At 44.0% G+C, this 26,830-nt stretch overlaps 1 protein-coding gene and 1 pseudogene across 1 annotated transcript; both read left to right on the forward strand.

Annotated features, from left to right (window-relative positions):
• The first annotated feature begins 2,354 nt into the window (after positions 1 to 2,354).
• LOC144180173 (uncharacterized) lies at positions 2,355 to 11,883 on the forward strand. The gene is made up of 3 exons (XM_077708559.1): positions 2,355 to 3,843; positions 9,510 to 9,540; positions 11,696 to 11,883. Exons 1-3 carry the CDS (start codon positions 2,380 to 2,382, stop codon positions 11,881 to 11,883), a joined length of 1,683 nt encoding a protein of 560 aa, XP_077564685.1. The 5' UTR covers positions 2,355 to 2,379.
• LOC144178888 (uncharacterized) lies at positions 3,885 to 8,663 on the forward strand (annotated as a pseudogene).
• Positions 11,884 to 26,830: the final 14,947 nt, after the last annotated feature.

A 26,830-nucleotide genomic window follows, 5' to 3' on the forward strand; every position in this document is an offset into this window, starting at 1 on the left:
AATGCAGAGCATTACACATTTTGCTATTTTCTGGAATAATTTTACACTTTACTATTGTTTAAGTTTTTCAAAATGTTGTTCGATCCATTATCTCCACGCTATTAAAATGACTACGGGTGGAACTTTTACAAAATATGCATTATTGTGGAAATGCCAGGTGGTGTACGTTTTGCCATTTTCTGCCATTTTTTGTATTTTTCTTAGTTATTAGAATTTAAAAAAATTGTGTGACCGGTTATCTCCATTTACGCCATGATAGCGATTACAGGTGGAACGTCCACGCTATCTGAGTTCTTGTGGACACACAGCGTTACGCGGTCATGGCTATGGGGTTACTCGGCGAAGAATGCTACGCTATAAAAAGCGCAAATGGCGGCTTGGCGTCACGTTTTGGTGCTTGCGTTAAATTTCAGTCAAGATGGGTTGATGATGGCCCGCAGCTAAAAACGGTTGCAAAACATGGTGTCGCTGCTTCCGCAACCACACCCCTGATATACACAGCGCATGTAGAACACTTAGTAAAATGAAAAAGTAAAAATGAAATGAAAACTTAGTAAAATAGAAATCCATGCCTGATATCTGTACCTGCACCTGCCTTCCAGTGTGATAACATAATCGCACTTGCGACATGCTAACGGTACTGTTTCCAGTTACTCCATACAGTACGAAATATTCATCCTGTAAAACATTCCAACAAATGAACCGTTGATATACACACCTGTGACTGTAGGTCAAGTTCTCCTTAGATAATGAAGAAGCAGTTTTATTGAAACGGGCAACACGCTCACGCTCATACTTACCGTTTCGTAGCCGAGTCACTCATGGCTCGTAGAGAAGTTGAATGTATTAGGTAATTGTGGCAGTCAGATAATTTAAATTGCACCATATTTTATTTTATGTTTATGAGGGACGAAAGTAATTTCTTCTGATATCTTGAGGAGTCCCTGTTTTTTGGCAGTCAAAATGGTCTCGGAAAAAAATAGTGCGCGGCAATTAGGCAGACTCACGGTTGTCGCACGCATTGACGACGTTTTTCTGACGACTATGATCGTAGTCGGCGGATCGACTGCGATAGAAGAACGCTGATTGCCAATTTAGTTTGCCGCAAGGCTGACGCTAGCAAAACTGCTAGTGAAAGCCCTGCAGGCACTAGGAATGAGATGTGCGGAAAGAATAGGAGCCGTTGCAGTATGTTATAGCTCCAGGTTTCCCACAAAATTTTTCATCTGACACTAAATATAGCGCGCTGCGCTTTCTGAATTAAAAGGTGGGCGATCGTACCTAAGAGTCAACAAGTACTTGTCTCGCCGCCCACAAATTCGGTTTGTCTTGTTCATTGTGACGGCTGGAATTGAAGGCCCTGTTTTTTGCACTAACAACCACTTCAAAATTTAATTTACCTGCTGTGTATTTTTTATGTCCTCGATGGTGAACAAACAGAAAGACCTAACGTCCCGTACAAGTGGACTTTCTTCTTTATAACCTTTACCCTGCTCGCTTCGAAGTTTAGGCTTTATATGCATTCACGTAAATTCTCATATTGGGAAACTTTACGCTTTGAGCAGTATATCAAGAATGATCACTGAAATATTTGGATTTTAGGGTCTTCATTTTAACTTTCCCGCGTAAGTGTTTTCTTTGAATCATGAAAGGGAAGAGTACGGGAACGAAATAATTTGTTTCAATCAAAGCGACCGAGAATTGGATCGCAAACCTTTAAACAAAGCGACAGAAACCTTGCAAAAGCGCTTCTAAATGGGCACTTTCGTAATGCACTAGACAGTCCACAGATCAAAACACTCAATCCTCAACTATCCAGCAAAAACTTTCGCGAACATTGAAGTGAGTTTGCAGCTTTTAAGTGCTTTGCCAGAATAAATTCCTCAATGCTTTTCCCTGTCAGCATTTGTGCCGCAATTCTGCGAGCATTGTTAATGATTGAAGCACGTTACAGAATGTCCGTAGCTGGAACCATCTATAAAATCTGCAGGCTCAGGATTTACGAAAGTCTAACATGTTTAACCATTAAAGCCCTCACGTGGCCAAAGAAAATGTCAACAGCAACAAGACAATATCTCAAAATAATTATTCCGGAGATGGGATAGAATAAAAACGCACTGAACAGATTGCTACGTTGTTGTGGTTTTGTATTGGTGGCGCTACGCTGTAGTTTTGGTTTGGATTCTCTAGCTTATTGAATGCAAACTGCAGTCCTATACTCCTAATAAAATATACAAGTAACTCGGCTTAACGCGATCCAGCTCAGCAGTGTTCGCGATAGACCAGTGCCGACTCTGAAAAAAGGATAATTACCTTTTAAAGGTAAGGTAAACAGGAACACCATCTGACACTTTTTTCGGCCCGCACTCACGCTATATCATGTACCAGGTGCTGATTGGCTTCGTTGCTGCTGCGGCGAGCTGCGTCGGGACGCCTGCCGTTCCTGCGTTCGAGCCGTGGCCACCGATAACGCCGATTCTACTGGAGCGCAGCGGTCATCTTCACAAGCCACCGGACTTCCCGCAAGCATCCCTGCTTCACCTTCGAGACCGACAGATGGCCAACCATCGTGGAACATTTCCGGATCCGGTTCAAGACCATAAAAAGGAGCTGCCTAGCGAACGTCGACTGGGGCACGACACTTTTTTCGGCCCGCACTCACGCTATATCATGTACCAGGTGCTGATTGGCTTCGTTGCTGCTGCGGCGAGCTGCGTCGGGACGCCTGCCGTTCCTGCGTTCGAGCCGTGGCCACCGATAACGCCGATTCTACTGGAGCGCAGCGGTCATCTTCACAAGCCACCGGACTTCCCGCAAGCATCCCTGCTTCACCTTCGAGACCGACAGATGGCCAACCATCGTGGAACATTTCCGGATCCGGTTCAAGACCATAAAAAGGAGCTGCCTAGCGAACGTCGACTGGGGCACGACACTTTTTTCGGCCCGCACTCACGCTATATCATGTACCAGGTGAGTTATTTAACTCACGTAAAATGCTATCGTTCTAACAATGTGATGCTTGTCCAAGTGTCGTGCCCCATCGACAGACGCGTGGTTCGTGCTTGTTTCATGCGTTTTGTTGTACAAATGTTAGTAGGAGCTCTGTCATTTTGCAATTACTTCTCTCTGCTTGTCATGGAATGTTTGCTACTCTTGTCAGGAGATGTTGAGTTAAACCCGGGTCCTATGAATAAGGCTGAACAAGAACAAATATCAAGAATAGAAAAGATGCTTCAAGATGTGCATGCTGGACAGGCACAAATGCTGGCTAAGCTGGAGAGTATAGAATTGAAACAAAAAGAACTAGAAAATCAACTTAATGGCATTAATTCGAGGGTTGAGGTCACTGAAGATCGAATTACACGCACTGAGCAAAGAGAAAAGGCGATGATGGCCAAGTTAGACGACCTTGAAAACCGAGGTCGCCGGTCAAACTTGGTGTTTTTTGGAGTGCCTGATGTAACTGTAAAGGAAACATGGGAAACGTCCGAAAAATTGGTTAGCAATGTTTGCAGAGATGTACTCGGTCTGACAGATATTTCCATAGAGCGGGCGCACCGCATAGGGGCGTATAAAAACGGAAAGACTCGGCCTATTGTGGCATGCTTTTCTAGCTGGAAAATGCGAGAAAGTGTGATGCACAATGCCACCAAGTTTAAAGACACCGATTACAGTGTTTCCGAGGACTTTAGCCAAGCAGTACAAGAAAAAAGGCGAAAGCTCTGGAACTACGCGAAGGAAACGAAGCAGAATAAAGATAGCCGCGTGTACCTCAACTATGACAAGCTGGTCATTGACGGCGAAAGTTTTATCTGGGACAGTGAAAAAAATGAACCGGTGCCTGTCCGAAAACCTAAGTCGACCACGCTATCAACAGGAAGCGAATGACGGGGTGTGTGCCTAAAAGATAAGACGCGGAGCAGTAAGACTTGCGTTTTGCCGGGTGTTCTATCTATTCTTCTCGTAAACTGCCGTAGTATTAAAAATAAAGTAGACGAATTCGCGTCTTTGGTTGCTACTATTGAACCGCAAATTATTATGGGCACGGAGTCGTGGTTGGACGAAAGCGTGAGAAGTGCAGAAATTTTTCCTTCCGGATATACTGTCTATCGTAAAGACAGGCATCGACATGGCGGGGGAGTGTTTCTCTTAATATCAAGTAGACTAAACAGTCAGCCACTTTTTTTTGACGACGATACGGAATCCGTATGGTGTTGAGTTTTTTTTCCTAAAGGAAAAACTTTAGTAATTGGCACATTTTACCGCCCACCAAATAGTAGTGAAGAACCAATTGGCAAACTTGCTGACGCGCTATCAGTGATACCTGACGGCTCAATTTTAGGGGGCGATTTCAATCTGCCCGACTTTGATTGGATTGCAGGAAACTCGACGAATAATACTTCTCAGCTTTATCGTCAGTTTAAAGAATTGGTGTCTACGTTTGGCTTCAACCAGTACGTTTTAGAACCTACCAGGCAGAACGCAATCTTGGATTTGATGTTATGTAATGACACAAATATTATATCTAAAGTATCTGTTATTCCTGGCATAAGCGACCACAAAGCAGTTGTAGCAGAATTGTCCTTACTCAGTGCTTCGAATCAAATGCAACATCCTCGCCAAGTTTTCATGTTTCATAAAGGAAACTATGAGGCTATCTCTGCAGAATTAGAATCATACCTCGAAATTTTTATTCGGCTGTCTGAATCCCTAGAGTTGGAAGAACTTTGGTGTATTTTTCGCGATAAAATAAAACATTTAACAGAAACGTTTATACCATCGAAGTACCTAACGGCAAAAAAACAACAAAAACCTTGGTTCAGCGCGGAAATTCGCAAGATAATAAGGAAAGCCCGGCGAGCCTATAGGCGTTTCTGCACTAATAGTAGCGAATTTAATGAACAGGCCTTGAAAGACTCTAACAATAAGGTTAAGATTGCAATAAAAAATGCGAAAAGACAATTTTTTGGCCGGTTGAACATTGACCTTAAGCAAAACCCGAAACAGTTTTGGAAATACGTAAAGAAAACCAGGAAAGATGACATTTCTATACAGTCATTATCAGTGGATGGAATCACTGTGCAAGGTAATGCTGAAATGGCGGAAGCATTCAATGCATTTTTCCAGTCTGTTTTTTCACAGAAAACGTCAACTGCTCCTTTACCGTCATGCGTTAGTGATGTAACCCACTCTATGGATGATATCATTATAGATGTTAATGGTATAGATCGCCTCTTACGCGAACTGGACACTCCTAAGGCATGTGGTCCAGATGGGCTATCGCCATTTGTACTGAAGGAGTGCCATGACGTTATTGCAAGGTATTTAGCTATTATTTACAAAATGTCACTTGAGTCAGGCATTGTTCCCAAAGACTGGAAATTTGCATATGTAACGCCTTTTTTTAAGTCCGGGGATAGAAAAAATGTGAAAAATTATAGACCGATTTCTTTGACTTCAATTTGCTGTAAAATTTTAGAACATATTATATATAGTGCAATATTTCAATATCTCAACTCCATCAACTACCTTACACCTTCTCAGCATGGCTTTCGGAGTGGATTTTCATGCAATACTCAATTAGTAGAATTTCAGCATTACATATCACAGGCCCTCGATAATAATACGCCAGTAGATGCAATCTTTCTCGATTTCAGGAAAGCTTTTGATACCGTTCCTCATAACCTTCTGGACAATAAACTTGCATCCCTGAATATTAACTATAAAATTCATTCTTGGATACGTAACTACCTGCACGGCCGCGAGCAATGTGTGGTTTTAAATAGTCACAAATCTAGTTCTATTGCGGTGAGTTCTGGCGTACCTCAAGGTAGCGTATTAGGACCATTATTGTTTTTAATTTATATAAATGATATAACAGAAAACATTAAGTCCGAAATTAAATTATTTGCTGACGACTGTGTTATTTATAGGCAGATAAATTCACTAAGCGACACATACGCGCTACAAAAAGACCTAGAAACAGTAGCTTGGTGGTGTGACGGATGGGGCATGAACCTAAACATCGAGAAATGTAATCACCTCCGGTTTACACGAAAATCAGCTATAACCCAAGAAAGTTATAAAATAAAAGGTACAATAATCACTAGCGTTACAGAGTACAAATACTTAGGTGTATACTTAACTCAGTCACTCAAGTGGATTAAACATGTAGAGTACATAATTACAAAGGCCAGTAGAATGTTATATTTTATCCGTAGAAACTTTAAGGGTGCATCCACAGAAGTGAAAGAAACACTGTATTTTATGCATGTCCGATCTATACTTGATTATGCGTGCGTAGTGTGGGACCCACACCAAGAGTACCTTATAGAAAGATTAGAAAAGCTGCAAAACCAGGCAGCGCGTTTTGTTACCAATAAGTACGACCCTTTTGCTAGCATCTCGGCGATTAAAGCTACCCTGAACTGGGAACCACTGCAGTTCAGACGTAAAAAGTTAAGGTTAAAATTTTTCCACTGCATTTACTACAATCGTACAGGTATCGACAAAAAACGGTATCTCCTCGAGCCAAACTACATATCACTTCGTCATGATAATCCAAAAAAAGTGCAAGAGTATTCCCACAGTACAAATATTCTTGCAAATTCTTTTTTCCCTAAAACAATAAGTGACTGGAATATGTTGTCAGAGGAATTGGTTAGTCTTCAAAATAACGATCTTTTTTCCTCCCGCTTATGATCAGTGTGGTGTTCGTTTTTTTTTTAATCACTACGAATAAGTGCTTTTGAAAAAGTGTATGGATGTATAAATGTATTTGTATACTCTGTTCTGTACATGTTGCATGTCCCCCCTACAAAAATGCCCTCGTGGCGATGTAGGTATCTTGTAAATAAATAAATAAATATGAAACCCCTTCTGCTGGTCTATTAGCTAGCCAGACGTCTCTTCTCAAAGCAGAGCAGCTATTGCACAAGCGAACAACTCAACAAGCCTACACACTGGACAACGCCAAAAAAGGCATTATTCCTCGTAAGGATCTTGCATATACACCAATACACTCAGGGTGATTGCGTTTGATATGTTTTTTTTTTATTTTTTTCTTCAATAGTGTACATGTCTAACAGGAGACCAGGGCTAATGGCGAAAACCCGCTGACGGGGTCCCGGCCCCCTTTCCACGTTAATACATCAATTCACATCAATACATTAATGAATACAATAAAACAGTTCTATCAGAGTCACTCGGAGCATAATGCAGAAAGGAAACCATTGAAATTGTGCACTTATCACTTTAAACAAAGTAACAGAATATTTCTGTACATGAAAAAAAAAACAAAAAAACTTGAACATGAGCAGTTATCAGTTTATCCATTACCAGCCTTACCCTCACGCCAAAATTTTCATTAGCGTACAAGTAACAAACACATAAGCAAATACAAAAATGTAAACCATATTGATAAACACAAACAACCAAAAAGATAAAATTTGTAAAATGTGATAAAAAGATAAAATTCAGGGCGATGGATTTTGGCAGACATCAAAGCATTTCAAAGTTGTTTCTATCCCCTTGTTGTAGTCCATAAAACACCCCAAGTACATTGCATAGAGATACAAGTTACCGAGTTATCACAGAAACATTTGTGTTTACTAAACATTTGTGTTTACATTTGTGTTTACTTGTGTGCACTTCTTTTTAAAGGTGGATGGGACGTCGTAAAAATTCATGCTCAGTTCTTGCATATTTAGCACTTTCGTTGAGAATAGTCTGCTGGCCGTAATTAGTCCTTACAGGCAATGGCCTTCGTTTTGGATTCTGGATATTATATTCGCCTGCACTTTCAGATGGTAATTTATATATCCCACTCCAGTAAATCCACTGTAGAAGCTTAAAATAATAAACTATGTCGGCTTTCAGCATGTTGTATTTAATAAAGAGTGGTCGTGTTCTTAGATCGCGGCTATCCCCTTTGAAATTTTCGCCCGTTTGTAGAATTTTCTTTTGAAGAATAATTAGCTTATTGTAGTTATACGCGGTTGTGTTGCCCCATACCATGATTCCGTAGCTTAGCCTAGAATAGAAAAGGGAATAATGTAATGTCTGTTTCAACCAGTTGGGTATCAGTGTGTGTATTTGATAAATTTGCCCGGTAACACGTGATAAGTCAGATCTAAGGCTATTGCATTGCTATGTCAATAGCCTTAGATAGCTTGATATGATATGAGCGTTTGTCTGTATTCATACTGAACTCACTAGGCTCATTGAGCGTTTGTCTGTATTCATACTGAACTCACTAGGCTCATATATCTTCTCCCCACAGAACAGTTACTCTATAGTTTCCGGCACGATAACAGCTCACCAGACTCCTTCACGCTATAGCTCTTTTGTCTCCGTCACCCGTCGCCATCAAACCCACTTAGCAAGTGCCTTCAGATAAAAAAAGTTACTTGTCCTAACCGGAAGGCCGAGATGATTTTGTTTGTTTCACTGCACAGAAAGTTTCATAGTCCTAATCTCTGCACATAGTTGTACTTAGATATATAATAGTTTATTTTCTTTGCTCTGCAGGCAATTGAGTTGAGAACCTTGAAGGTGGTTGGGAATGGTTGATGTTCCAACTAGACATACCTGTGTTTCAGTTCAATGCGAAAGAGATGGCTGCTTTTTAAAAATTTATGTCTGGTACCTTTTTGTGCAGCTAGCGCCAGTGGTGGAACATAAACATACGTTTGTGAGCGAAGACAAAAAGGAGGAGATACAACAATTAAGCAATGCAAGGAAATACTTGCGCTGAACTTCAGGTGAAGTGGATGGAGAAGTATGAAACGCTAATGTACGCAGTCAGCCATTCCCGAAGTGCACGAGGTTTAGGTCGTTTTTTTTCTGATGCTTTCAAAACCCATTTCTTATAGCGTGGCAAGCTAACCCAATGTTTCTGGCGGTCATATTCGCCAAAGGCACGTCCGAATGTTCTCAATAAAAATCGCTCGTGTGCAAAGTAAAAACAAACAAACGTTATCGCCGTATATTTATTTGCCATATACCCGCGCTAAGTTCACTCGAAGGCTAAAAAAAAAAAACTTCGGTGCAATTTCTGTTGCTTCTGCGGTAATTATGGTTGAAATGGGAAGACATGCCTTCTTTCTGTGACGACCTTTCATCTCTCGTCGTGCAACAAATTGGGAACAAATAAAAGCAAGTAGTGGTGTGCAAAAGAGGTCCTGGATGGTTGTAGACATTCGTCAAGCTAGAGCTGTTACAAGATCTCCTAATTTACACCATGCGGGGCACTATCGAACTACCAATACTGCACCCAACGTATTAAGTTTATTGGAGTTTCAATTGCAGACAATAGCCTGACTGAGTCATACATTATTGGCTTTTAAAGCAAAGCTTTCTATCTCTACCCCCCCCCAGGGTTCTTTCGCGACCGTTGGTGTCATCAGAAAACTCCCGCGAACAAATAAAAGAAGTTACTGGAACCGCCGGGAATCGAACCTGGAACTAACAGAGTAACAAAGCGAGAGCCCGTTGTCTTCCCAATTGAGCTACGAGCCCATGCAGATACGGCGAATACAGGTGGGGCACTCACCAAGCACATCTGCAGCTTTACCCCCTGCATTATCTCCGAATACCGCGTGATATCGTCACGCGACCTCTCACGCAGCTCTGTGCTCGGCCAACGGCACATACAGGGGCCGTGTGCGCGTCTTTCGCATGCGCTAGGAGCTACAGAAATTAAAGGAAGCTCCCACTAACACATGATATCTCCCTTCTAGTACGCCAATGGCTAAAGCCTGTGGCCTCCAGTGTTCAACTAAAAACTCCCACCTCTCCTCGCGGGAACCCCTGTGTAGATCCGACGCATAGGCGAAGTGGCGAAGGGACCGCGTTTTATAGCGCGCATAACGTTGAGGGGACTGCGTAAGCCGGTCCCAGTCGATGACGACGTTGGCGTACTTGTAAAGTGTCGTGGACTGTAGGAGTTTGAGCCAAGCGTGGATGTTGCTTCGCCGGATAACGGCACACTGGTAATATGCGCTGCGCGCCCGAAGGAGAGGAAACCGCGGAAGAGAGAGTACTGCACATGCGCCGGCCCCAGCGCGTCTGCCGCGGCTATGACGCAACGTGCCGCGGCTATGACGCAACACAGTCCAACACAATCCACTTTAATCCAATGCAATCCAATCCAATCCAATATAAGCCAAGCCAAGCCAAGCCAAGCCAAGCCAATTCAATCCAATTCAATCGAATCCAATCCAATGCCCCTCGCGAAAGAGTGTTCGCTATCGGAGAGGAGAGGGGTCCCAGTCGATGACGACGTTGGCGTACTTGTAAAGTGGCGTGGACTGTAGGAGTTTGAGCCAAGCGTGGATGTTGCTTCGCCGGACAACGGCACACTGGTAATATGCGCTGCGCGCCCGAAGGAGAGGAAACTGCGGAAGAGAGAGTACTGCACATGCGCCGGCCCCAGCGCGTCTGCCGTGGCTATGACGCAACGTGCCGCGGCTATGACGCAACACAGTCCAACACAATCCACTTTAATCCAATCCAATCCAATCCAATCCAATATAAGCCAAGCCAAGCCAAGCCAATTCAATCCAATTCAATTGAATCCAATCCAACGCCCCTCGCGAAAGAGTGTTCGCTATCGGAGAGGAGAGGGGTGAGCGGCGGAGAGCGCAGCTGGCGCGGCGAGGAGAATGGGGGAGGGTGGACAACGCCGACGACGACGACGACGACGCCGGAGGGACTAGGCGAGTGAATCAGATGCTCTGCATCTAAAAACAGAGATCCTTGTCGTCCGCCCTCACGCCAAACGACACACCAAGGAATACATTCAAATACTCCTAGATGGCCAGGCCATCATTCCAAGCCCCGCATTAATATACTGGGTCTACATCTCCAGGCCAACGCTAACAGGGACGTATCCTTGCAGCGCCTCAAACACAGCATCAATCAAATCATAGACATGATCACGTGAGATGCAAGCAAGAAGGGAGGCCTCAGAGAAGCCGATACATTTTCAATAATTCAAGCTTTTGTCCTCTCGAGAATTACCTACTTCATCTTCTGTCTTCTTCTCGGCAAGGAGGACATAAAGATGGTTGATATAAAGATTAGAAAGACGGTTGAGTGGGCCATTCATCTTTCCATGTGTGCTTCCACGGAGACATGGAGCTTCACAACACAGGGGAAGAGCTGACAGAGGGCCATCTTTCTAACCAGAAGCTCAGATTGAGCAGAACTGCACTGGGTCGCCACATCCTTCACATTCATAGGCGGGGCAACACAGAATGTCACTCCGTGTGATGTACTCCCGGACTCTTGGCGACAAGAAATATGAACCCTTCACATGACGAGGGTTAGTCGACAAGCACGGGCTCAAGCGGTCAACGGCACCCTCGCTCAACCGCTTGTCACGTTCAGGGACGTAACCCAGCATTACCGCCTTCAGACAACGACCCTACCTTCGCCTCACCCTGACCTTTCCTGAGAACAAGAAATTACCCTACGGCACATGCAATCCGGCTCTTTGCCAAACCCGACGCATCTACACGTAATGCGCCCGAATCGCTATGACGCTGAATTTAAATTTTGCTTAGAAGTAGCAACACTCCGCCACATAATTGGGGTGCGCGACTTAGGCCTGAGAACCCTCCTATCTTACGATCAACTACCCAACAAGAGCAATGGGTGATACTGCTGTTCAGAACACTCTCTGCCTGCCCAGCTTCAGCTGGTGGACAGAGCAAAGGCGGCGTGGACTGCATATGGGCTCCACAAAGGAGCCACTCCCCTGCGGAGCCTTCTGGGCCGTTCAGAAATCTGAAAAAAAGTATTTCCCCTCCTCTAGTTCCTCCTTTGTCACTGCCGCCGATCTCGACGCCTTCGTCGGCGGTGGCACAGACGGAGAAGTGAGATCATGTCACAACGGTTTTGAGCTTCCTTTAGTTTTATAAAAAAAAGTTTCTACTCATGTGCTACAGCAATACAACTCAACCAACCACCATTAATGCAACATGGATTGATTTCACCTCAGCAAATAATATCTGTTTGAAGTAATAAATGGTGTGGTTAATTGTATTTCACTTGTTTCTGGTTTCACTACTTGTAGAGCCACGTGAGTCAATTTAAGTGACGTCGCAAGGGCAAACGCTGTGGCTGCTGTTTACAGCTTTGCTTTCCAACCACATTCGCAGGGTGGCTTGGCCCGATTTTTTCTAAGTATCCTTCACCTAAAAGCTTTCCGGAACCTATTCTCACTTATGTTTTTGTACGTTTCTTCCTTGGTTTAGGAACAGAGTTCACAACAAATCAATTCTAAAACAACTTACGCGATTTTTCTGTTACTCATTAGCTCCTCTGGGATGGGCAGACGATGCCGGAATGTTCCAGTACACAAAAAGAAACGAATGAAAGCAATGCCTACTTGTTGCAGCTAGTAAAGAGACACGGAACTACGGCCACCTCTCCTCAATTTCAGAAGAGTTTTTCTTCTGTGCCTTTTTTCCCCCCATAAACCTCCATATGCCGTGATCCAGTCGCTGTTTGTTTGCGTACACTAAAGTATTTGGGAAATCACACTTGACACAGTCTCAACAGAGCAAATGGTAACTGAAATTACCACGTTGCTATCATTCCCCGCTTTGCTTACGCGCAGGTGGTTGTCCTTTTAGATGGGAATAAAAATGTCTGTTTTCGGTCGGCCGAAATTTTGATTCATTGCAGTACAGCGTTCTTCTAGTTTCCTGTGTGTCCGCCGCCATTGCTAGGGCTTTATGTCAGTTAAAAGTTCGTTCGCACTGTCTTGAATTACTGCTCGACCTTCCTCGCAGGCGTCAAAGTGGGGGTTGCAACCTATGCTCGCTGTGTGAGACCGGTTGCACTGCGGAAGTAAAGTCCAGAGGCAGCATGTCCACCCAGCTTTACAACGTATTTGCGCGGAAAAGAATGGCGTCAAGTCGGAAATGGCCCCATTTACGTTTAATTGACGCTTCGCGGTAATACAAAAGATGTCGCAAGCTCAGGCCGTGGTGTCGGACACATTTCAAAACGGCTTAAGTGAAAAACTCTTTTTATGTATCAAAACACGACCTCACGATCTTACAGTATTTTTCCAAGACTTAGTAATGATTCAATATTTGCATTAGGCGTTCTTTGCATGTTCGTTTTATAGACTAGCTGTATTAAATCTAGATACTGATCAAAAGCACCAAGGGCAAATAGGGTTCTTGCCACACCGGGTTATTTTTTACCTCGGGGAAATCTACATGCACAACTGAAAGGGCACAGTAAAATGTTCGGGAAGATTGCATTACTCAGCGCGTTGATGGTGTTTTTGCTAATGGACCTGCTGCTGTATAACACATTAGTTTACTCGCGGATGGACGATTGCCATATTGACCAATTAGGCAAGGTACTCCAATCCTGGGACAATGCTTAACTGATGATAAAAAAAGTTTTTTTTTTTAACCAACGGTTTGTGTTCTTCGCCGCAGCGACATTCCCGGAAAGAGCACAAAACAACGGTGGGTGAAACAAACCTATCAGGTAACACAGCAACTGGACCTGCCCTCCCTCCAAGTTTTGCGAAACATCGCTGGCCGCGTCTGTGCTTTAACTCATGATTTCCCATAAAAAGAAAATTCCCAAAGCTACTGACGAGAAGCGTGCTTCTTCAGTTTAGATGAGCGGATGGCAACATACCAGGACAGTCCTCGCCTTTAGGGTCTTATCTGACCAGCTTTGCCGGGCTTGAACTTGCTGCTCAAGTTGAATACTGGCGCTTCGCTACAAGGGAATTCAGCCGTCTGTTTCAGGACAGGAGGGGCCATCAACTGTTAGTGCGATGTTCGCGGCTAGTGGCTAGGTGATATTACTCCTTGACGTTTTCTAAACTTAAGTAATCACACTATAAATGGCCGAGAGGCGTTACGGGGGGAAAAGGCAAGGAGATGCATCGGTTCATACTTGGAGGGGGGAGGTTCGAATTTTATGCTAAACGCCAAGCCCTCCTGAATATTTAACCCTTTACAAGCTAAGGGGAAGCATCCACGAGGGGATAATGTCATTTGACTGGTCGCACGATGATGCAACTGCGCGTATCGGGGTAACGGAGGCGGCGATCCCCGGCAAGGTAAAAAAAATTCTTCCAGTCAACGGTGCGAAGGTGGCTGGACAATGTCGCCGATGGAGCGCACGACAAAAAACATGATTACCTGAGTGCAGTCTAATGATTACCTGAGTGCAGTCTAAAAGAGTGAAAGAAAGGTAATGTGATTTTTTTTAGTGCGTTACTTACACACTTCTTCCTCATTTTGTTAAAACCAGCAAAAAAAAAAAGACGCAAGTCAATGACAGGACAACGCACTCGCTGGAGTGTGTTTTATCCTGTCTTTGACTTCTGTATTCGTGTTTTTTGCTGGTTTTTTTCAAAAAGTCAAAATTCAGAAACATTCCCAGCAAGCTTTACTTTTACAGTAAAGTTTCTCAGCTGAGTAAACTTTGAAAGGTTTATCGTTTTCGTGCCATATAAACATCGAACACTGCTTTCATAGTGGCGATGCATGCGGGTGAGGTAGTGCGCTATATTTTTTTGCGTTAGCAGATGATATGGCACTTTGGGAAAAAAATTGTGCCGTCTGTCCGTGTACACAGCGTGACAGAAAAGAGAATAATAAACCCCGTGCGGTTGTAGTGACGTAAGGCTAGACTTAGGTGTGGTGGAGGTGCGATCGTTTTGCTGTCGACCTTGCCGTATCCCCCAGCGGCAACCAACAGTCGAGGACGCTAAGCGGTGCGTGCTGAAACGGATCATGTGTTTGTCGATTACGATAGGGTCCAAAACTTTTTCTTCAGGTAACGCACTGGGGTGCTACCGATAGGACTATGGCAGGAGGAAGTTGACTTATATCTGTCGCGCGGGGTGGGCTTTCCTTGTAGGGGAGGCTCGAGACGGCCGAGCACGTGTTCCCAGAATATAACACCGTGCATTACTTCTGAAACCAGTTGTAGTGTTTTTCCGTGTTCTCTCGGACATCGAGTGGTCGGGTTTCCGTTACCTCGACTTTCCAACAGAATATTGCGTGCTCTGGGAATGCGTGCTCACGCATGGTTGCAATCATTATGACAAACGTGAGTGCATGAGGTGGGGTGTACTCCTACCCTAAGCCAGCGTGGAGAAATCTCGTCGAGAAGATGGAATGAAGTGTGAAAGTGCTCGGGGTACCCGACTCGTACACCGAACTGTGTCAGGCTCTTTTGAGCTGCTGTTGTGCGACGGTAACCTTCTAAACAAAGGAAGCGCAACGATTTAGGTGGCTATGCAGCCAGTGACCTGCCTGGTATCTTTTCCCCCCATAAAACGGCTCTCAATATTACCTGAGTGCGATTGCCCTTAACCAGGCAAACACGCCAGACTAGAATGTGCCCCATACGTCTCGTTTTCTTTTCCTTTCGTCATTTATTAGTCACTGTGTGCCCCCACTGGTTGCTTTCACCATTCAGGTTTCTCTGCATCCCGTCTGTCTTCCTTTAGGCTCTAACTGAAGGAATACGTTTAGGGAATAAGGAAGTAAAATAAAAAAAGACGTTGCACCCAGTGGCCCCTCACCTAAACCTGTCTATACGTCAGAATGCATCTGAATGTAAAGCCGCGTGTACTTTCTATGTATACTAAATATATTCTGCAAATAAACCTATTGTTGCTGGGAAAAAGGGCTACGACACGTGAAACAGGTGACATTCACGCCAGTGTGCATGGTCTCAATGCACACCTCACCACTTGTACGCGATGCAGAATGAAGCGGCAAACGGCTGCAAGGGCGACTAGGCGGCAAGAGAGCAGGGGAGAATAAATGAGGATGACAAAATTCTTATACTGGTGGTCAAAAAAGGGAACGGCCGGTAGCCAACATTGCTGATAAAGCCACGAAACATGCCACTGAGGTATTTAGAACTCAAGGTACAGTTGGCGTCGTGTGTTAGGCGCCTGTGATTAACTTCGTCTTGAGGGCGTCTAAAGGAAGTATCGGGCCGAGCGTGACGATTACATGAGCAGGGAATAATATAGTTATGCCACTTTGACAATCAATATCTTTGCAGTTTTTTTTTGTTTAGATTAAAATAAATCGTTTCTTGTTATACCTATACTATGGAATGTTTCATGCACTTAGAAGGGTGTCAGCAGTGTAAGAAAATTTATTTTTTAGGGCTGTCGCTGCAATATATGCAATAGGCACGAGCGAAAGCCAATTTCTGCAACCATCCTTCCCCTGTACATGCTCCTTCCTAGATGGAAGACAGAATTTCCTAATATATACAAGTCCTATATGAAATAACTAATCACAACCAGTATATGAAACGTGGCACGATCATAGAGCTATCCTCGGGTCCAATTATCACAGCATCTGTTTTCAGATGGGTTTTTCCAACCCTCAGTTCCAGCTGTTTCTCGTAACGATGCTACTACCGGTAAAGCCGTTGTAGTGACAGCAGACCGTAATACTTTATTGCTTACGAATCTTATAACTATAACATAAATATTTTTTTTAAACAACGTCTGAGTATTTTAGGTTATGTCCAGGACGCTGGCAAAATGGCACTCTTTTGTTTGCTCTCTGCTCTGCCAATTTGATTTACCCTTCCACCTTTTGGGCATGTTGCTGCTCTCTCCATCGCAAGCTATTGGTTATTTTAACTTGTTTGAAAAATGCAAGGGGGAGATAAAAAAAAGTGATTCACTTCAGCCGACGCTCCCTCAAAGTGGGTGCTGCAACCAAAAGATGCTGAAACTGTACGATTATCGAGCAAAGCCTGGCTAATAATTCCCATGTAGACAGAAAAAAGCATAAGTAGTTTTGTTTGTGGTTGACTGTTTAACAAGCTCGTCGACTATTTATTGCACGCTCGTCGACGTCGTTTATCTGGCAGTCATGTCAGCGTCCGAGCTCGCGCCTGAAGGCTGGTAACAGGCTGGAACCCCTCTCGGGAAGGCGTCAGTCTTGTGGCGCTTCAGTGACACCGCATCGAATTTAACTGCGGATCATTCCGCACGAATAATGCTTTTCGGATACACGTGTCTACTTCAGGTTGAAGCTTAAGTTGTCCGTTTCTTGACGCGGAGTGGCCCGCTTCCGCTTCTCATGCAGCTGTTCGCCGATGGGTTACCACAACAGTGAAACTCTTTTCTTAGTAGACTTGTAGCAGGACAGCCGCCCCCTACACAACGCGTGTTTGACATCATCCCTTACACGTACTAAATGGGCCGCATGATGTTAAACAGCGTGAGAAGTTCGCTGCAAGCTGGCCAGCGCTGCGCCTGGCAGCCAAAGCTTATTATGCTCGCCCTTAGAGTTACGGGACAGTTTCGAGACCAGGAGGTTGCCGTTGCTTGTTGCTGTGAACGTATTCGTAATTGCCTTACTGACACTACGAATATACATTAGTTTATTGTTTCGGAAGAAGCATACGCTCTTTTGCGTTTACTTCTGCTATTTGCAGATGGCTTTCGCATCCAGGCACATTCTTTGTACCTTCATTAGGCGAGAAGTATTGAAAAGACAACCAAATGCCAACACAATGTTTGTTAGAACAACTTGGACTTCTGCGATACATTATTTTTCAAGAAGAACAGATTACATAAAATTTGTGCGATAGAACATAAATATCCTTAAAATTGTAAAAGCTAAAAACATGACGCGTTCCAAGCTCATATATCTATATCTTTAACAACAAATTGACCTTTGGGTGTTCTGGCTCCCGTGCTACACTCAATTCGCTACTTAGCCGCAGTGTCGCTTCTACAACAATGTAGGCTCACTGTTTTGGCCGACAAATATCGTTCACCCCTAAAGCACTTACTCGCTCGTTGAAGCGTATCTTCATCTCCTGCCGCATTCAGCTACGAAAAGAGGTCCCGGAGTGTGGAAAAAAACATTTACCGATGCCGTGCATGAATTACGCTAAGCTATAATAGTTTTCTCTGAAAGCAATAACATTTTGTTCTGCTCGCATGCCCAAACTACGGCATTGCTCCCCAACCCCGATTGTGGCGATGAACGATCTCCACACTCATTTGCAAAGGCAGCACGTGTTCTGGAAGCGTAAGCCAGCGTGGAAGCCAGCGAAAGTCAGGAGGTCGTACTACTAATAAACGGGTCCAAATACATTCCCGGAGTTCACTGTTTGGGTGCATGCATAAAAAAGAGCGCCCTGCGGAGAGAATCGTGCAACTCCGGGAATCCACGTGGATGACAAAACCTGGCCACTGCCTTTGGCTAGTTAAACACTTTCGTTTCACTCTTGCTAACATGATTGGGTTAGCTCAAATTCCTCGTGCGAAATTTGTTAGCATGATTTGCAACTAACGAGGTAAGCCTGTTTTTCTGCGCTCCCTCGCAGACTTTCCCGAGTGAGAACAGCGGCGAGACGGGCACATGTTTATTATCATTTGCTGCGCGGAAAAGAATGGGTTCAGTTCAGGAGAAAAACAGTGCCTCTTAAGGGACCGTCAGCTAAAACTTTACTTCAAATCTATTCAGTGTGAATTTGGCTTCATGCAGATTTCAAGGACCATTATAAAGCTGAAGAAGTAGGCATTCATGGAAAACGCACCGCTTGAACCTAAAAGTGGGAGGTTATCCATTCGAGAGAAAGAGAAGAGAATACCACAAAGAACGTTTAAGCTCGCAGTGATACGGCTATTGTATGAAACCCCACCATCATAAGGAAGCAATCCCGGAAAAAGGAACATTGTGCAAGCATTTATCCCATCGGTTGGGATGAGTTTTAATGCGCCTAACTAAAAATTACAACGAAGAAATAGGAATGCCCCCTGTACACTGTATCTAAAAATAGCTTAGCACAATTAGCTTTGTTATGTGGCCTGACGTGCTAGCACTGTTTTCTAAATGCATTGTGCACATCGTGCGCTTGCGCGTTGTACTTTCGTGGTTGACCGCGCTTATCCGACGCACACGCTGGCGGTACACCAGACGTCGAACCACTTTTGATTCGGGATCACGACGCGAGTTAATCATACCGCCCCAACTAACTCCAGGTAGGCTAACATATTCCCATGAGAGAGCTATGACGCTATAACTCCTGCGCAACAGTCGAACCACAGCAGGATCTCGCCAGTTTGTATTTTCCTTCTTAGATGCACCCAAAACGTCGCACACTGATGTCCTTTCGAAGCGCACTATATACCCTGGTGTCACGCGTGATCGTATAGGTGCGAGATTTTCTCTCTTTGTGATTTTTAAAGTGAAACTCGCATGTCAAAAAGAGAAAAGAACCAGTGAGCCATCTAACACAATGAACTCTAAAAAAACCTTCCCGTGGTCGGAAGCCAACTTGGATCCCCCGCGTTATGAAGCAGCTGTCTATATAATTGCGCCATTCCGACGTTGTCGAAGCAGATTGTATTTTGGACTTTGGACTTTGGCTTTAGACTTTGGACTCAGGTTGAATGGGAGAAAGCTTACCCTTTTAACCATCTTTCTCTTAAAAAACAGGCTTTATTTTTATTTTTTCATTTCTCGTCTTCCAACAATTTCATTCTAAATCCGGGTGCTATGCGAGTGCATGATATTTCAAGCCATCCGCTACTAAAACGCTCATTTTAGAGCGGCAGCTTTCTGTGAACGAGCACCCGTACATCGGCAACCAAAAAAATCCTTCATTTTCAGAAAACTGCATAGTTGTATAGGCGAGCACGCTAGCGATAATAATTTTATAATGGGTTAAATAGGAAACATTGGTAAAACCACATTAAAAAAAGAAAGTAAAGCTGAAAAGCTAACATTATACATAAGCGTTAACGAAGAGAATGCAAATTCACTGGTCATGTCCACTGAAACTCACGGAGGGCCAAAGGGTGCAGCGTATAAGTTTATTCAAAGAATATCAGTCTCTCTCTCGCCACATGGCGCGTGCTGATTGTGCGCCGGGAAGCCATGGTGGGAGGAGCAATCGTGCTCTTGGTGAAGCGGTGGCGCCCTCTCAAGTGTTGAACCTGATTTAAGCAATTCGCATGCCCAATCTGCCCCAGTTTGGGGTAGTGGCAGGGGTCAACGCGAGCGCACCGAAATATCCGCACCTCGCTCTGGGGGCTCGTCCTAGGTGGTAAGCGATGCCCCAGACCCACGTAAGTATGCCCCTTCTTGCTTCGAGCGTCCACCCCACCCGATCAGTCATAGCGTCGACAGCCGTTGGGTATTTCAGGGCAACACAATTACAGCCCACCTACAAACAGCTTCTGCTTATGCTTGACCACTGCTGAAGCGCGCAGGGAGCGTTCCGCAAATTGTTAAATCATGTTAGTTCATTTTCAACCAGTTTTACTCATTATACACTTTTGTTTTAGTACGTGTTGCGTTCTAGAGCGAAGCATTGAAAAACAAATGTTCCGGTGTTTTAGTACCAGCACTACATGAGACGACGACGAAAGGAGACGCAGACAGCGCCATCCCCTATGGTGCTTTGCCCCTAAAAGAACGCACCCTATTTACCAAAAAAACAAAAACACAAAGAAACCACCCACAAACTTTATAACAGACGAATAAAGAACCGTAACTACGAACCACCCAACTACCCATTGAATTGGAACAAAAGTACTTAGTGGTTAAGTTAAAACTTTTATATTTGTAATATCGTTACTTACTAAAAGCCTAAATGGAAGGAAAATAAAACAAAAAAGAACAACGCGCAAGGAAAAATAGTGACCAAGAACTCACAAAAAATGACAGCCTCTCCACTCCGTAGATGATGGAGAGGTTGCGCAGTACAAGGAATAGAAATGACATCCAAGTTGCACCCCGAGTGACATCCGATTTGCGCCCCGACCGTCATTCGATTTGAGCCCCGTGAGTTTCACCTTGATTATTCCCTAAATAAAACTGCAACTCACGGCTCAAATTGAATTTCGCTTGATTTTTGCTTGACGGCGAGGTGCGCACGGATGGACGCGGACGCACTTTGGGATGTCCTAAGGTACTCCGCACCGTTACAGGCGAGGGAGTAAGCCGTTTGACCCTCGGATACTAACTCACGGTCATAGCCCATTGGGTAAGACGACTGACCCTATCTCAATCTGCGCCACCAGACACACGCTCGAATCCTGCCAGTGCCTGTGTGATTTTTTGTGATTGTAAATGCTATGTGCACGTACGCGGACGGAGAGTGTGCGGGCCTAGGGTACTCCGCTCATAATATAAATTTGTGTATGATGCCCACAAGCCACTACGAAGAGCAAATTAAAAAAGATTAGCTCCAATCCACGCTATGAAGGTTGTTGAAAAGCAAAGCTTTAAACGACACCCACAAAACATTTTTCCACGCGACGTCACTTGAATTCCCACACGTGGCTGTAGAAAAAGGGAAACGAGAGATTCTGCCAGCCGTTACCTGGAATTCTCGAAGGCGGCGTGCCGAACGCAGCAGCAGCGTCGGCCCGGTTATAGTGGCGGAGGCTGCCGCTGTACCCTGGCCGTGAATTTGCGGGAATATCACGGAGAAGAGCGCCTTTGGAAGCGTGAGACAGCGGAACCCAGCCATCCTAATGTGCTAGCTCGGGGCTACACCATCGCGCGACGCAAGAGCAGACACCGAAACAATTCGACGGGGGAGGCTAGTTATTCCAATTTTTACTGATTTAAACTAGTTATTTAAATAGGTTTGCAATTTTTGTGAAAGCTAAGGAAACATTTATAATCGCTATTTATAACAACCAGTTGCTCCTTTCGCCTTTTGTAATACCTCTTTAAAAACTACTGCATTGATATTTACCAATTTAGAAAGCACAGTCCCATTCGTGGCAAGCAGTGCATAAAATGTAGCGTTTCTCTAGTGGCCAGAAGTCTGCATGTGGTCTCTACATTTTGTTTTCCCGCACTGCAAACCAATGTTAACGTATCTTTGCCGTACTACCACTTCGATTCGGCGGTTCCGGATTACCCCGAAGGTGCTGTCGAACAAGTTAATCAAACCGTCCGAAGGAAGCGCGCAGTGGACACGAAGGCGAGCCGAAACAGGCCCGAAGAAACCGTCGCTAAAGCAGGCGACAAAGCTGTCCCGCCAACGGGTTCGCCTGTGCGAGCCGGCGCTTGCGCGCGGGGAACGCCGGGTAACCATTCGCCGGGCCAACTGTGCTCCGTGAGTGAAAACCGTCCTCCCCCTCCGATGCCGCGTTGGGAGTTTCTTGTCCATCACACCGCGAAAGAACCGCTGGCTGGTGGAGATAGAAAGCTTTGCTTTATAAAGCTCGCTAAATATTCTTTAGGAGGCATAGGCTTTCTATTTCCGTTGAAGGCGAAAGCGTGGAGATACTTAAGAAAACCTTCGAATGGCTGCATTGTATTTTTCTGTCTTTGTTTTCGCTTCTTCGCCTTTCTTCGCGTATTGAACAAGCAAACTCTTACCACGTACCACAGCTTCGCCGAATCATAGTTCTGCAGCACTTCAGGACAGGTACTATCACGTTTACGTGTCACACAGGCCGCACTTTGTGACTTTTCTTCCAGCGATGCCAACGCGAGGAGTCTGACGACCCCTCAGATATCGACTCAAAAAGTTTTTCCTTACTCTTTACAACAGCGGTCATTTGTCTGGGCAACAACTACAATAGGAATGCTTTTTTTGCAGCAGGGGGCACCCAAAATGACACTGAAGTCAACCTGCCGAACTTTTGTTTTTGTTTGCACTGCATAAACGGGCTAAAATAAACACAGTGCGTGTATTGAATCCGGTTGATAGAGCAGTATTTATTTTTACAGCATGAACGACAAAAAGAATACTCGGCGACGGTTAGGTCAGCTGCAGAAAGAAACAGCAGTGATTCGTATTGGAGTTGCGATGGGATGAGACAATGCCCGAGCCGGTTGTACGCCGTGATTTTCTAATGCCGGTGGAGAATCTCATCACTTGTTCCGCTGAAGCGGTGGTGGTTTATTCAAGCCTCCGACTCAACTAAAGACACCAATTAAACGTCATGCGAGATATTCACCCTGCGCTGGAGAAAAACAAAAAATCTTTTTTGCCGAAGAGGTTGGGAAGCACTCGAGTGGTCTCCCTACTCTCTTTATGCCCAGACAAAAAAATACCAAACACACGCTTTACCGAGGAATGAAAATCCAGGAAATCCACGTCGGCAAACACTTTTAAAGTTTTTTTAAACATTCCTTCCGGGAAGTTCCCGGAAGTCTGGTATTGATTCGAATAAAGATGGTTCAATAGCTATAGAGAAGAGAAAATGCCGCTTTATCCAAAGAAAACTTGGTGGCTGAATTCGACCTTTCTTTCACTCATGTCTGTCTCCCGAGACCTGCAACGAATGATCTGGTTGAGTTCTAAGAAGGGTGCCGCAGTAGGTTTGTGCTTATTTGTTTGTGAAAGTGGTGCACTCTCAAGATGCACTTCTTTAAATTTTGTTGTTTTTAGACCGGAGTACTCGAAATTGTTTGTGTAGGGGCGTGTGCACCATAGATTTGGGGGAAAACTTTTGCGGTGGGAACGTACCAAGGAACCAATCACTGACCGAGAAAAATGTAGGACGCCTAGAGTGCTTCCGGGGAATCGTTTACCTTAAAAAAAACATCATTACTTGTTGTTAGTTCATTCATACCCCTTTCATGCTTTCTTGTTTCTTTTCTCTCACAATCCACAATCTGTGCACAACGAACGCCTTAGGGAAGAGTACTGGCCATAATGTAAATATAGTCGTATGACTAGTCTTCGGTTTAACGCACACTACCACAAACTACCATAATATTTCTGCAGACATTAAACAGCTTTCCGAACTAACCGTTGCATCCAGTTATTAGGAAAAGTATTCGAAAATTTGTGTTTGTTTTGTTTTGTCCTAAGCGTTTCTGTTCTTGAACATAAAAAAATGGCGACAATAGATTCAATTTGTTCACTTTGCGCAGTATCATTTACTGTGTTTCCTATTGATGGGCTAGCAAATAATTTCAGTGTTTGTTGATATATAACAAGCAGAAATGTGATGAAGGTTGGAAAGTAGAGTGAAGCTTTGTGCTCTGTTCAGCACAAGAAAGGCGGCCATGTCCACCAAGCCCTGTGGAAGACTGATTCTGGTATTTGGATCTACTTCGCCTTGTATTTCGAGAGTCATAGTCTTCCCGGAGAAGCTAATGATACTGCATTCTCCTACCTGCAATGCTAGCCACACAAATACACCGAACGGGATCGATCAGGCTTTCGTGTGTGCCACACAATGCCTACAATGCAAGAGCAAAGAAGGTAAAAAATTTTGTATTGTTTAGTTACACTAATTACACTGTATTGAAGAAACGGCCCTAAAATGTGCAAGTACAAAAGTAGAATATAAAGAATCGAAAATTCCAGCTGCCCTTAAGGACGGTTGTGTTCATTATTACAAGGACTAGGCAACTCCGTAATCGAGTTGTACCCTTTTACGTTGGGATTGTCCCCACGTGTTCAAGAAAAGTGTTACTTAAATTCGTGAGTTTCTTGAAACACAAAATACCCATGTAGAGAAAAATTCAGAGAAGCATTGTTAGTATCAAGTGAATGCCATGCGGATCGAGCTGACACTATGTGTGTAGTATTTCAATTTTCTATTTTCCTCAGACTAGCAGAAAGATAAATTGTTTCGCCTTGCGAAAGTCAGACAAAATTTGAACTTCATTGTTGTTCGCCTGAGCTTCCGGTAAACAAGGAAAAAATAATAATTTGCAGAAGCTGCACAGCATGGCACGTGCACATTTTCTTTAAGGGAAATAAAGCTGCAACTGTGTTCATCATATGAAAAGTTACTGCAATGAATTCCTTGGAACCTATGCATAATTAGAAACAAGCTTCAACGTTGCCTTCTGAAATACGTAATCACAGTCTTCCAAAGTAGAACTACAATTTCTTTCGCGACGTTGATAGCCGTGGCTTTATTGAATAAACTATATATCCGGGCTACTGAATGACCGTGAAACGAAACAACACTGGTTCATGTAGTGTAGATCTACTTAGATTTTTTTTCGGAGGTTTGGATAGAGCGGAAAGGCTATCCACGTCCTACAGTGTTAAGGAAAAGTCAGGAAAAATACCCGCTTGTTTGTCTTGCGAAATATTTCTGCATACACACACAAGGCTGTAAAAAACTGTTCTTATAATCTGAACTTACGCCTATGACCACAGATTGTTCGATAACAGGTGAAGCTATTTGAGTGCTCCAATCTCGACTTGCACATTGAAACCTTTTGTTTCTCTCACGACAAACATGCAAACATAGAATGCCACTTATTTAGATTCGATATTCCATGACGAGACGAACACTGTTCAAGGTGAAACTTCGCACAAAAAGCATGACCACGTTTCAATGTAAAAGATGCTACAGCGCGAAAGACACCACGGACGCAGAAAGACGACGGGAGGAGCGGTGACTTCCAACTAAATTTATTACGATGAACCTTGCACCTTTTATACACATTCTTCGTGTTAACATAACTCAAAAAGTCTAATCTAATTCTAAAAAATTCTAATTCGATAAATTTCTTGCCCAACAGTACACCGCCATATCAGCACGCGTTCAATGCACTTAGCACAATCTATACAAACAATAAATCTCGTCATGCCCAAAATGCAGCACGTGTTCGAAAGGAAATCTAGCTCTTCTTTGTCAACGCAATAGAGGCCCGGCTTAGACATTTACTACCATGCCTTAAAAGTTTGTGCGCTTCAATATATTCTCGAGTAGTTTGATTACAGCTTGTTCCTATCACCTCGCACATTTCAAACTGAGGTTTGCATCCCCAAGATTTGCAGTGCATGGCCAAGAACCCATCGTTTCCTTTTGTGACATTGCTGTTGTGCTCCCTCGATCGGTCATTAAGGCATCTGCAAGTTTGACCGACGTAAGCGGACCCACATTTCCTCAGGGCAATGCGATAAACCACCTGATTCACGCATGGGACCTACTGTGTACGATGCTTTACATGACACCCACGGTTGTTCGCACGGGTTTTTTGTAGTTTTTTGGCGAATTTCCTCAGCTTGTGGAGAGCGCTAAGCAGACTGTTTAAGCAGCAGCAGATTCATATAGGCAGACTGTTTCGCCCTAATGTCAGTAGCCCAGAATAATCTTTGATCTACAATGAAAGATGAAAGCCTGCAGAGCAGACGCCGCGGCATTCGACTGACCGTCGCTCGCCTGCGCAAGTCACTTTGTTGACTGCTGCTTCGCCGCCTGTGTACTCGTTCAGCTGTTACGGCAGCGAAATTTAGCTCCAATAAACTTGTTTTCCTTGAAGACCACTGCGCCGTCTTTGACTACATGACAATATAGTAAAAGTAAAAAGCCGGATACACAGCAAGAACACTAAGAAACAAGGTGTACTTACGTAGCGGCGCACGGGACTTGCCTTCATCAGAGTCAAAATCATGTAACTGTACTCCCAGAAAGGCAAGTCACGTCGCCGCTACGTAAGTAAACCTTGTTTCTTAGTGTTCTTGCTGTGTATCCGGCTTTTTACTTATACTATTTCTGCGCGCTTTGTGAGTTTTATCATCATCTAGATTTATATATAACTACATATATATAAATAAATAAATAAATAATATATATTTATATATATATATATATATATATATATAATATGTGTGTGTGTGTGTGTGTGTGTGTGTTGCTATATGGTGTCTTGCAACTATAAACTCACAAAGAGAGCGAAAAAATACGGTAAGTAGTGACACGGACAAGCGTGACAAGCATTTACAAAATGATGTTCGCGTACGTTTTAGGAGGAGGAGTTGATTTCTTCAGTGTGAAGTGCAGGCTGTGTTGACAGTGTTATTTTTATTCACCCCGGGAGAGGGCAAAAAAAGGGAAGGATGC

The sequence above is a fragment of the Haemaphysalis longicornis genome, unplaced genomic scaffold, assembly GCF_048455015.1.
Source record: "Haemaphysalis longicornis isolate Haplotype H1 unplaced genomic scaffold, Haemaphysalis longicornis Haplotype H1 scaffold_4, whole genome shotgun sequence".
Classification (NCBI taxonomy): Eukaryota; Metazoa; Arthropoda; class Arachnida; order Ixodida; family Ixodidae; genus Haemaphysalis; species Haemaphysalis longicornis.

Excerpts from the sequence above, each read along its gene's own strand:
- LOC144180173 (XM_077708559.1), top strand. The coding sequence starts at position 2,380 with ATGTACCAGGTGCTGATTGGCTTCGTTGCTGCTGCGGCGAGCTGCGTC. Across the intron at positions 3,844-9,509 it reads AAAAAAATGAACCGGTGCCT|CTACGAGCCCATGCAGATAC; the intron begins GTCCGAAAACCT and ends TTCCCAATTGAG. Across the intron at positions 9,541-11,695 it reads TGCAGATACGGCGAATACAG|CTTCAGCTGGTGGACAGAGC; the intron begins GTGGGGCACTCA and ends CTGCCTGCCCAG.